The sequence below is a fragment of the Micrasema longulum genome, unplaced genomic scaffold, assembly GCF_059751315.1.
Source record: "Micrasema longulum isolate JH-2025_06_02 unplaced genomic scaffold, ASM5975131v1 h1tg002486l, whole genome shotgun sequence".
NCBI classification, from domain to species: domain Eukaryota; kingdom Metazoa; phylum Arthropoda; class Insecta; order Trichoptera; family Brachycentridae; genus Micrasema; species Micrasema longulum.
Genome location: NW_028279628.1, coordinates 21992 through 35108, shown reverse-complemented (window position 1 = coordinate 35108; position 13117 = coordinate 21992). Strand labels below are relative to the sequence as shown.

The 13117-nt window shown below is 33.7% G+C and overlaps 1 protein-coding gene across 2 annotated transcripts; it reads right to left on the bottom strand.

Annotated features, from left to right (window-relative positions):
• Positions 1 to 334: 334 nt before the first annotated feature.
• LOC148272095 (uncharacterized) lies at positions 335 to 12620 on the bottom strand. 2 transcript variants are annotated; one of them, XM_088240534.1, is made up of 8 exons: positions 12125 to 12620; positions 9743 to 9953; positions 8747 to 9112; positions 6812 to 6997; positions 5126 to 5247; positions 3592 to 3759; positions 2972 to 3142; positions 335 to 1428 (listed from the first exon to the last, which is right to left on the bottom strand). In XM_088240534.1, the coding sequence occupies exons 1-8, from the start codon at positions 12482 to 12484 to the stop codon at positions 1135 to 1137; spliced, it is 1878 nt and encodes a 625-aa protein (XP_088096660.1). In that variant the 5' UTR covers positions 12485 to 12620; the 3' UTR covers positions 335 to 1134. The 2 variants fall into 2 exon arrangements, with proteins under 2 accessions (XP_088096660.1, XP_088096661.1); XM_088240535.1 differs by lacking the exon at positions 12125 to 12620 and adding an exon at positions 10115 to 10228 and having other exon boundaries at positions 987 to 1428.
• Positions 12621 to 13117: the final 497 nt, after the last annotated feature.

The following is a 13117-nucleotide window of genomic DNA, read 5'->3' as shown; positions in this document are numbered from 1 at the left end:
ATGTTAATTGAATATATAAACATAGAAATATTATATTTGTCTCATATGTATAATTTTAGTCATGATATTTTATATTTTTATTTTATGTGTAAATGTTATTATTTCCATTGGATACAATTTTATCTTAAGTTTAAAATAAAACATTATATTTTAAACTCCAAGTTTTATATTATTATATACCTTAAATATAAATATATTTTTTTGAATAACTAATTGATAATATGGATTTACATTTCACCATATAAAATATTAGTTTATTATCGAAATAAATAAAATATGTATTAAATTGACAGGTGAAGTAAAATGATTTACTTAAAAGTTATTTTGTGATCAGTTTTATTTTTTGAAGTTACATTTGACAGCCAAAAACCAATTATCCCAATAGGAAATTTTAATACTTTTTTTACAACAAAAATAATATGTATGTTACCATACCGAAAAATGGAACAAATTAAAGGAATAAGAAGAAGCGAATGGAATCACAAAAAAATATACATATTGAAAACAAAAACCGCGAAAACCTTCTTAACTCTTATTGATTCAAAATTTTGGATACTAAGAACTGTTTAAAAGATAGTAAAAAACTTTAAAAGTTAAATATTTTGACAGTAAAGTGTAGATATTCATAATGATGTCTGAATAATACACACCTATTTGACATTCTTCTTCTTCTTATCAGCCCATTTCTCTCCACTGCTGGATATAGGCCTCTACCAAATTTTTCCATGTTTCTCTTTCCCGGGTACTCTGTTTCCACCCATGTCCCATGAGCTCGACGATGTCTTCAGTCCATCTCCTCTGTGGTCTCCAATTAGTATTCTAGAGTCCACCCATGAACTTCTTGTCTCACCGCATGACCCGCCCACTGCCATTTTTATCTTCCCATTGTTTCTGCAATATCGGTCACCTTTGTATGGTGTCTTATTTCCTAATTCATTATTCGGTCTCTTGAGGAGACGCCCAAAATTTGTCTTTCTATAGACCAGTGAGAGCAGCTAATTTGGTGGACACTTCTGGCAGTGAGTAGGATTACGATAGTGGATTAATCTGACAAGCTATGTACATTTGAAGTGAAAATATAACTTTGTTAAAAAAAAACCCGGTATAAACTAGTTTTGTAATTTGAATAACCTACTATGAACAGTATAATTTTTTTACTTCTCTTCTTAATATTTTTCCAGATTCATTTTTGGGAATGGAATCGACGAATTCTAGCCCACCGAGTCTCTTATAGCTAGCTACTTTTTCTTCTACAAACTTTATGATGCTATCAGCCGAAGGAGATGTGTTTTTCTTTTTTACGACAAAGGCCTTAGGCACTTCTCCATATGTTGGATGTGGTATTCCTACCACAACCGCTTCAGACAAGTCAGCGTGAGATCTGAGGATGCCTTCAAGTTCTGCTGGCGGCACTTGATAACCCTTAACCTAAAAAGTAAAATGGTAAGTAAATTTCTAATAAATATTGAAATAAATTATACATACAATTAGGCATACTATTATTTATTTCAGTTCAGATTTTAAAGTGGCATTGTGCAACGTATTGTGGCATTAAACAGTTGTCAATTTTAGCGATTCAATTATGTAACGTGTCCTCCACTTTGGTGTTGCAATAAAATATATGTACAGTAAACCCTCCTATAACGTACACTCTTTTAAGTTTTTTTTCCTATAACGGTGGTCCTCCGTATAACATAGTAGGTCTGTGTCCCTTGATCTTGATAGAAACGTTCAGCAAAACTAACATTGATGACTCATCGGCACATTGCTGTTCTGTCCCAGGGATTTTCACATGATACAGTAAGTAAATATGTTCTACTTGGAATAAATTATGATCAAGTAAATCGATGCACACTTTTTTTTATTAAAACTTAACACGGTGTTCTATAATTTATTAACAGTTTGTGCCATTGTTTGACAAATATTTCATCCCCATTACTTTATTTGGCGAGCTATTATTATTATTAGTGCTAACTAGCACTAACTAGGTATCAACTTCTTGAAGTGGTCGTAAACTGTGATATAAAATAAAGCATATTTTTTGCGAAGAAAAAAACAACTGCCTGATTATAATCCTAGTGCTGCACTATGCCAGTTTTGGGGTGTGGTCAACCTTACTCACTTTCAAGTACGTAAGGTAAATACGTAAATTTTACTTTACATACAACATTACACTGGGGCATCCAGACCTGGTCCAACGTTCACGCGATAGATGTCATACGCATTATCTCTCGATGTAGATAATACTTATTTAAAAAAAAAAGAAGTTAAACTGCCACATTGAACTACCCTGCCTATAACGTTCCCTTCGATAATGTGGTACCTATCTCAACGTTATAGGGGTGTTATGTATTTCAAAAAGTGATTTCACAATTATATTACTACTGGGCTTTCCTTTAAGTGCGGTAAAGTAGAAATCTCCAAACTTAAGATAACCGGTTTTCTTGAATTTGATTAGTTCTGGTTTGGGCGGATGAATAATACAGTTCTGTGTGTGAAATAGAATCAGAATCCTAGACGAGTGTTTTCGACTCGATGGCTAAAAGGAAATCGAGTGGGGGTAAGTCTGTACTATAGTGTAATGGTTGGCATATTCACCTAACATGCTTGACGTCCCGGGTTCGAGGTTTGATTCTTGGCAGGGTCAATGTGAAATATTTGGTTTAAAGGTTTTTTTACACAGCAACATTTCACTGTCCCTGTACTAGTATCTTTAGCGTAAGACGGATCACCTCACCTTTGATGATCAAAATACGCTGCATTTGGTGTTCCAATGCAATGCTCAATGGACCACGTGCAGGTAGGCGATGATTAAATTACAAATGATTGATTAATTGCAAATATTTTTCATATTACCAATTACAAATATGTTTAAATTTATTCTTAGCTATCTTTATATCTGTAGGAGCCAAACATCTGGCATGAACTCTGTCTCAGACTGGGTAATAATAAAGAAACTACAAAAAATTACCTTAATGAGTTCCTTTAATCTATCAGTGATGTAGAAGGCATGGTTTTCATCATAGTATGCCATGTCTCCTGTTCTCATCCATCCATCAGGCCTGAAGATTTCTTCTGTGGCTGCTGGATTATTGTAGTAGCCCTTCATAACCTGAGGTCCTCGAAGCCAGAGTTCTCCGACCTATATATCAAAATTATTTCTTTAAATAATCATCTGTAACAGTTCCTAAAATATTTATTTATCAATCAATGGTAATCAACAAAAATAATCACAGCAGTCAGTAAATTAAAATATAACATATGAAATATTACGGACAGAACGACTCTAAATGTTAAAAAAACATTGAAATTGACATTAAATATAAAGTTATTTTATTTTATATATTATGTAGTATGGAAATTTTAGCAAAATTTCTGTTTTTTATTTACAAAAATTCCGTACCTATTGTCCAAAATATGTTGAGTCAAACATTCAAATATATTTTTCTCAGTATTGGCAAAAATGCATTTAGAGAGATATAGACTGATGATATTTATTTTTCCCTTTATCCTCAATTTTGTTATTTTTTCATTGTGTTTCTCTCAATTTGAATAAAATGAATATTAAAATATAAAACAAATTCAGCTTACTTCATTCGGTCCTAGAACTTCAGATTCATGGTCTAAGCGCACAATTTTGGCATCTGTGCTGGGAGCTGGACTTCCTACTGAAGCATAGTTTGGATTTCCTCTCTCCTGCGCCAATGCTACTGGAGAAGTCTCTGTGAGTCCATATCCTTGCATAAATGCCACATTACTCTACAAATTCAAACAAATCACAATTAAAGTATTATTGGTTTGTAGTACAAACGTTATACAAGAAGGTTCTAAAAATTCTTATTTTTTTAATAAAACTTTCGAAGGTTATTAACCTAGTATCAATGAGGGGGAGTCAAATACCCCATAGATAAATTTTAATTTGATAACTCGAGTATTATTAAAGCTATTTACTCTATATTTTTTGGAATTTTGACAAAAACAGAAAGAAACATTTTTCTTTTTTAGTTTTTAAATTTTCAAATAGTTTATATCAAGTAAAAAAATATATATATAAATAATACAACGGCCAATTTCACGCACTCGCTGAGCTAACAAAAATGAATAACGCGTACGCGATAAAATGAATACATTGTTGCATGATCATAAACAAATCCAACTTTTTTCCTGAAAACAAAATGTAATTTTCCAATTTTATTTCTTATATTTATAAAAAAATATATATTATTTATTTTGTATTGACTTTATATTACATATGAATATTTTTATCGTCTGTTTACAGCAGGTTCAAAGATCACATAATGACTTACTCATGATACATACCTTTTGTAACATTATTGGTCTTTAACCTTAGATAATCAAGCACTTACGTAGAGTCAAGTTTTTAAAAAACTATAAATAAATCAATGTTTTTTGGTTAAAAAAAACTTTTGTACTTTTTAATATCATTACAAGCAGAATAATATTCTACTAGTTTTTCCGTAGTTTTAAATTTAGGTTCCATGGCCAAACTGTTATTTAGTCTTATACCATTCTTAACCCTAGATCACAAACCATTAGTATAAGACAACGGGCCCATCGCGCTTTTGCTGTTTCAGTAAGTTCCTCCCGCCCGCCTCCCTGCCAACTTCTATTACCTTCCTAAATAGTGAAATTAGTCACCCGCACGCATTGATTGTGGACGCACGCTAATTGGATTGGGATATATCGCATCCTTGTCACTTTTTTGTTTAAGTTATTTTATTAAAATATTAATGTTTTGTGTCGTAGTCTGACAGTGGCTAGGGTTAAGAAAGCAAATAAATTATTATTAAAGTATCTATTTTATAAAACAATGAATCGAAATGTTTGAATTATAGAACTTATCAATATTTTGATAAATCCAATAATTGACTTATTTTTACTATCGAATATTAATGATAAAAGCAATTTAAAAAGCACTAATAAAGTTTGTGAAAGTGTGACTTGTAGGTAGTAGGTTACTATGATGCTGAAATCGCATTGATAGAAATAAGCAATTAAGTTATGTATAATACCGAGATTAGAAATAATTACACACATCACTAGTTTCTTGTTAAACTTCAACAGCTAAACATATAATACCATGTGTAGTCATGTTTTATTTTACCTTTGTTCTTTCTAAGAAGCGATTGACATATGTAGCAGTTAAAGGTGCTGCTCCTGACATAACTGTCCTGATGGGATCCAAATGGGAGCTTTTAACACCTGGATGAGATCCCAGGAATAGCACTGTAAATTAACGATTAAAATACAGTTTTACATGTTGGCAAGAAAAATCCTAAAACTCAGTATTTCTTGGGTGGCACTCTATTACCTCCCCAACTGGAGTTATTATTGAACATGAACAAAACTATTTGGGTGTATTGATTACAAAAGATTTCAAATGGTTTGACAGCATCACAACAATAGCTAAGAGAGTAAAAATCCTGATATTCTCGTGACTGATCTCATGCTACTAATTTCTAAATCCTATTTAAGACCTTTAACACTTTCCAAGAATGTAATCCGCTTTTCAGAACGGGTATCGATATGCTGGAGAGAGTGCATGTTGTATTACTGCGCACATATGAGGATAGGCTTTGGAGACGTGACCTGATTACACCATATAATCTGTGGAACACTAGAACAGCAAAGAGTAAGAAGCGACATTATTGAAACCTAATTGAAAAATGCTCTCTGAGTATTATGACTGTGAAATTTATGGAATTTTTACATTCAGACGGAACTCCTAACTTAGAGGGTATTTGATAAAATTAGAGAAGCCTAAGTTTAACCTCAATACAGCTAAATGTATCGTCAATGGAAGATTTGCAGATACGTGGAATGACCCGTTTCAAGAAATAATCTCAGCACCATCTGTCACCAGCAATGCATTAAAAAATAAATTAGATAAACATATAATCCCACATAGGAAGTAAAATAAGCATACCAGAAAGATAGGATAGGGGCATACCAGCTGACAGCTGCCTGCCCTTCATTTAATGATAATAATAAAACTACAACAATATACTAGACTTTTAAGAACGGTTTGTTAAGATTGACTCCGTCGGTGAACGTTTTGGTTTAAATATTAATGAAAACAAAACTTAACTTACAGTTTTTAAGGTAGCAGAGAGTCATCCAAAAGGGAAAAAGAGTGTCAATATTGAGAGAGTGAAACAGTTCAGGTACTTAGACAGTATTATCACTGAGAATTTAGACCCCGATTTCACTATTCACTATACTATTTCACAAAATGAAAAATATTCTTTGTGACAATAATATAAACCTAAAGCTGGACAATGAATGGTCAAATATTAAACGTGGCGGCCTCCGTGGTGTAGTGGTCAAGACGCTTGACTCACGCACGGAAGGTTCCGGGTTCGATTCCCGGTGAGAACACAAAAATTAAAACGTGATTTTTCTCAAGCCTGGGTGCTCTGTGATGTAATTCACCACTTTAATAAGCCCTCTTGGCCTGTTGTTGTGCAAAAAAAAAAATGTAAATGTAAACATGGTCTGTCTTACTGAAGGGGAAGATCGAGAAAACACCTTTCCTGGCTTCGAAACATCCGATCATGGACCAGGATTAGAGCTGTGGATGAGCTGTTTTACACTGCTCCAGGATATGGAATCTATCTCCCAAGTGGTCGTAAACTTCGTGGGACCCGACATGACACGTGAAGAAGAATAATACTAGCAAGCCACAGTCGGCTATTGCTTTTTTTTTGGATTTGACTAACTTGCAGTTAATTAAAATGTATTAAAAAATGTATAAAGTACAATATAAATACTTATAAATATAGGTACTCACCCATTGGTGGGACTAAGAACATTATGCCAGCTTGGTACTTCTCTTGGGCGTTCAAAAATGAATCTGGAGTGAATTTTGGAAGTGTTACCAATTTCATTCCGAAGGCTAATCTACTCAGCATTGTGACTACCAGTCCGTAGATGTGGAAAAATGGCAGAACACAAATTGTTACATCTTGAAAAGTATCTAAAAAATAAATAAATTATAACTGTCACTTATTACAATAGGATCCTCCGTACCACAGATATAGTGTATTATCTCTTCAGCGCTCCGTACCCATATATTTTATTTCTTAAAAACCATAGTCGGTACCAGAGTTCGTAAGAAAAGAGGAGAAGATCGAAAAATAATTTAAGGCATTGGTGTTCTTATGGTAACACATACAAATAGCACTACTGAAATAAAAGTCGTGACCAATCACAAAATAAGCCAATCATAGTTTAAAGTATGAATTTTTTGTTTACTATTCTTTTTTGACAGATTCTAAGCTACTTTTTTGATTTTTTCAAAAGTGGCCCATAGCATTGCCACTAGAGCAATGTGCTCTACCCCAACTACAGTAATGAAAGCAATGTTATGCCTAAATCCTCTACACATTCATGCACAGATGGAGGCGGACATGACCATGCTACGTGCGATGGAGGCGGACATGACCATGCTACGTGCGATGGAGTCGGTCAATGCCAACTTTAAATCTAGAACTATAAGGAATTTGCAGCAATACCTCATCGATAATCCAATGTTAGCTACGCCATCGGATGTAGTGACTATGGAATTCAACTTCCAAAAGCATTTTATGGTGATTATACCTGATAAGGAACAATGCTGCCCGACAGCCCCTTACCCTACATGAAAGGAGACAGTATGAGGTTCACCAGTGGCTCCAAGAAAGATGGATAAGCAGGCGCTGGGATACACGAAGTTAAACCCACGAAAAGGTTCTCCATTAGCCTAGGGCTCTTTTCCCTTTCTCTTCCAAACGGAACTTTATACCATCAAAGCCTACGCACCTGAAAATTTGCGCAGACAGTACAAAAACAAAATAATTCATATTCTCTCAAACAGTTAGGCTGCTCTAAAAGCACTGAACTCTGTCGAAATTAATTTTAAAATAACCTACGGGTGCTTAATTGTGTCGGTGAGTGTAACAGTGTGGCATTAATTTGGGTACCTAGACACTTAAATATTGACGGTAACGAGGCAGCTGACGAATTGGCAAGGCTGAGAGCTGAGACAGCTCCAACAGGCCCTGAACCTTACTGTGGGTTGCCTTAATGTGCTCCTTGTAATGAGCTTAGGTCATGGGCAAGGAAGCAGAGTGTAAAGCTCTGGCAAAAAGTACCCAGTCAGCACCATGCGAAGGAACTGATAAAAGGGTACTCGCAAAGTTTTGCTTTTGACCTAATAGAGCTCAGTTGAAATAAAGTAAGGGTTATCACTAGAGCCCTTACAGGACACTGCAGATTGAACAAACGTCTCGCTAGAATGAACCTTTCCGAAGCTTCTAGATGTAGGTTCTGCAGTGCAGATGAAGAAATAACTATACACATTCTATGTAAATGTGATGCTTTACATCATAAAAGGAGCCTCGTCCTCGGGGGACCACTGGCCACCAAACCTGAGAATGTTAAAGAGCTCGCCCCCTACGTAATAGCCCTGATACTTTATGGATCTGGGCTTGGAGGGGGAGATTTAGCAAAATGTAAACTCTCGCCTCCACACAGTAGCCAGGCTCTTTATAGACCTGGGCTTGGAGGGCGAGAACTATTCACGAGGACCTATCATAATAGATCTTCACACACAGTTACATCAGGAGTTTGCATAGCACTGACCCCCACCACGAAGAATGAGAATAAATAAATATATTAAATTTGTAATTTAAGCTTTATAGAGGCACTAAAATGAATAGGGAAATGGGTAATATTGATAGCTTACCTGTTGTCGGTAACATGATCATTATTTTTTGTGCATTCATTTGAAGACAATTGGCGGTTATATTTTTATTTGTCAACTCAACTCCTTTTGGCAAACCAGTCGTTCCACTTGAGTAAGGAAGGAACACGGTATCATCTCCGTTTCTTCTCACTTCTTTCAGGCAGTCGGTATTTTCTCCGAAGTTCTCAGCAAATTCAGCAAATTTAATGGTTCCCTCGGGATGTGGCAACTTTGTGTCACACTCGGCAATGATGACGGGAATATTTTTTCTCATAGAATTAATGGCTATCTTGACTTGATCATAGCATGATGCTGTTGTTATCACCACCTTTGCTCTTGAATCTTCTAATTGTCGTTCAACTTCCTCTGTTAAGCGAAAAGGAAAAAAATATATTTTATTTCTGTAGTTACAAATATTTTTGTTTTAAAGTACCTAAAACTAAAACTTAACTGTCAATTTCCTTACTTTAATCACTATGTGTTCACTTATTTGTTTATAAATTTGTATAAACCACTTTATTTTTTTAACTATGTGTTCATTTTAGAGTTATTGTCATACAATACAACATATTCACTGTAGTATTTCTCGCTCGTCTCACAAACAAAAGCAGAATATTTACAAAAAGAAAATGGTTATTGGATTTGAAAAAATCTTCAAAATAATTTATTTATTTATTATTAGACACACTTCTTCAAAATTGTTGATATAAACCTAATAGAAAAAGATTCTACAAATTCCACGAGAATTCCAGTCTGCAATGTATTATTTTGTGGTAAATTAAATGAAAGCAAATTTGAACAACATATTTCAGAGTGCTAAATGAGATTGTAAATTAGGTAAAACAATAATGATTTTATCCCACAAAAACGGTTTGTCGGTTACATCATTCCAATTTTTATCAGACAATATTATGTAGGTACTCGTAAGCAGTGTAAGTTCATTTTATAAAATAATTTCTTTTGAGTTTTGACAGAATATCATACACCTGAACATACCAGCAGTATACATGGGGTTGACCATGGTTACAATGCAGCCCGCTTGGATGCCTCCTAGGGTGGCGAGCGGGAATTCCGGAGAATTGGGTAACATGATGGCCACACAATCTCCATCCTTTAGTTTCAATTTATTTCTGAGACAAGCAGCAAAGGCAGTGGACATCTTATGTGCTTGTCCATATGTATATCCTTTTCCTGTGATACCACACACCTTTAAAGTAATAAATGCAATTAATAATAATATAAGAAGCCAAACACGGTCAAGGCTTTCAGAAGACATCTGCCGTATATGGCTCAGCCAACTGTATCACTTCCACTTGCTAACTCCTTCCCACTAGGAAGTAAAAAGAACACTGTACAATATATACTTACTACTACTATTTATTACTTAGTAACACCCTTAGTTTGTTATTTTTATTTACTTTACAAACTATTTTATATACAAAGGTAATTTAAGAGTTCACACAATTAGTTCACAGACAGTCAGTTCAAGGATGTAGTCCAATCAGATAGTTCATTACTTACACAGTTCGTTACTAACGTAAAACGTTTACGTAATTACTTTCTCTGTTACTCTAATTTATTCAACACGTAATAAATACACAGCACTGTTTTCTTCTGTCGACCTCCAATCGGAAAGGAGTTCCTATGCATCCAACATGCATTAAATCCTACAAATATGTAAGAAATACATAAGATCCACAACTATAAGATTTACCCGAATAAATTATTACTATTATTATGACTAGTATTATATTTGCAAATAAATTATATTCATCATTGAAACATGGAAAAATTTAGAATTTAAAATGTACCTTTACAATGTGTTTTAAAGAACACAATTAATCACAGTAAATCAGTATAACAAGTAATACAAAGACTCTGTGAGAAACATTTTTGGAGAATCATTAGCATTTATAAGAGTGGACAGAGGCACAGTGCCCCGACTCAACACGGATTTTCCAGCGAGTCGGGGCAAGTTCACAGGCATGAGTCGTTCCTGATTGTGTCGCTATAAACTGTGTACAATGTTATTAATAAATAAAAAATTAAAAAATCCACTCGTTGAACTTACTATTGCTCTAATACGGAAATATCACATACTACGAATGCCAATAAAAATATATTAAATGGATTTAGAATAATTAATTGTATTTTCAAAATCAATATGGATATTGTAGAGAAATGTTTTCATACATAAATATAAAAAAGAAATTCAATGAATTATAATTATTATATTATATTACATTACATTTTTTTTGCACCACAACAGGCCAGGAGGCCTAATTACAGTGGTGAATTACATCACAGAGCACCCAGGCTTGAGAAAAATCACATTTTAATTTTTTGTGTTCTCACCGGGAATCGAACCCGGAACCTTCCGTGCGTGAGTCAAGCGTCTTGACCACTACGCCACGGAGGCCGCAAATTACGTTCGTAGAAAAATGCGACGTGTTTTTTTTTTTTTTTAAACAAAAAGAAATATTTGCGTTCTTATGATCTATCCAAATATTTAATTTTGAGGGCCATTCTCAACGAGTTGTAAATAACTCACTATTAGAAAATGGAATCAAGTTGGGGTAGAGTGGGATTCGAACCACGGACCTTTGGTCTGTGAGTCCGAGACACTAGCCACGGGACCACAACCCGACCGCCGTTTGGCCTTGGTTGTTGAGACGTCAACATTTGTGATATTGTTCTATACAAAGTTCAATGGCAAGGAACAAATAAACATGAATCCTGACATATTAGGGGCGTGGCCAATACAATCACCATTTTTGCGGGAATTCAAAATTACAAATTTAAATAATTTTTTTATGCTACTAATAATTCACAAATTTTTTTTTTTTACTGAACATTATTTTATAGACCTTTATTACTTTTAAAATGAAAAAAAAAGTTATGTTTCCCTATTATTGTTGTCCTAGATAATTGTTTGTATATACCCATTGACATATATTATTATTATGTCAATGTATATACCTGTGCATATATTATTTATTTTATTTATTTATTCATATTTTTCTCTTACAAACTATAATTAATAATAAAAATAATGTTACCTCACTGGGGTTACCTGTGCTGAGGACACATTAGTATGTTAATGTATATAAATGAGTAGACAGAAAATTAATAGAAATTTTGTAAGACTTATTTCGAATGATTTATTTAAATTTTAAAAAAATTACTACGTAAATATGGTAATGTTTGTGATTTACATTAAAACTCTATAGTTTTAATTAGTAATAATTTAAGTATTAATAATAAAAAGTTGGTGTGCAAAATTTTAAATAAGACAGTGTTGCTAAACAAAATTGATGAAATTTGACTTTTTTCAACATTTTGATAAAAAGAAAATGAAGAAATTGTGTGTTTTCTTACCACTGCTGTTTTATCTGCCCACTTCTCCAAGCCATTCCAGACGTATTCAGAAACCACAGAATTTGGTACCACAATATCTTCATAAAAAGACGTGATCACATTCTTCTCTGTGGCATGGTTGAAATGTCTCTTTGTAATTAATCTACATTTATTATTTTTATCCAGAGTCCCGATTGAGACTCCGTTTCGGCACTGATTTGACAAATGTCTGATGCAAACCGTCCTTCCCAAGGATTTAACCGAACGATAAACTGGCTGAAACATCTTTATGAAGAAGAAGACTTGTTTTGAGAACTTCCTTAGCCGCTGTCTCCCCGCAGTAGTGAAAAGAAAAAGGGGTTTCATTAAATAATAAAGCATAGGTACTCATATCTTATCTCAGAGCATTTAAATAATCTAATCATTTTTATGTTTCTATTGGTTCTTCCAATTAATTTGGTCTCTACGTGAGTTGTCAAAAAATAAAATATAGAAGCAAAAACACAGTTCGTCTCGGGTATCTTTTGCAATACAATTCTGCCCTTCCAAGCTGAAGGCAGTATCTATCAAAAATTAAAAATGTGTTTTTAATGCCATCAGATAAATAATTGTAATCTTTCTGAACAATTTATTCTTATAAACTTTTAAATATAAATTGTGTTGATAAATATACAGCAAAACAACACCAAATACATAAAATTTCCTCAAAACAAAAGTTTCCTAAAAATAAAAAAAATGTTCGTCAGTGCCTTCTTGCTTGGAACGGCAGTTGATATGATAATATTGTATTGTCCCAGCTCTGTGGACAACTTCGATCGCGCAGGATAGAATGCTGGAAAAATACAAAAATTCGGCCGCAGTTTACAGATTGAATTTTATGTGAAATTTATAACATTAATCATTGAATAGAACGCGTTTATTAGCATATGGAGGTTTTGTCATTTAATTACTCTTATTAAAGTACATATTGTATCTAATATTTATTTCTTAAGGCCTATCTTTCTTATAGTTCAC

Bases quoted from the DNA above. Each gene is read 5' to 3' on its own strand.
- LOC148272095 (XM_088240534.1), bottom strand. From the start codon at position 12,484: ATGCTTTATTATTTAATGAAACCCCTTTTTCTTTTCACTACTGCGGGG. The intron at 9,954-12,124 runs GTAAGAAAACAC...ATTACTTTAAAG, and splicing joins GGGCAGATAAAACAGCAGTG to GTGTGTGGTATCACAGGAAA. The intron at 1,429-2,971 runs GTAATTTTTTGT...TTTACTTTTTAG, and splicing joins GATTAAAGGAACTCATTAAG to GTTAAGGGTTATCAAGTGCC.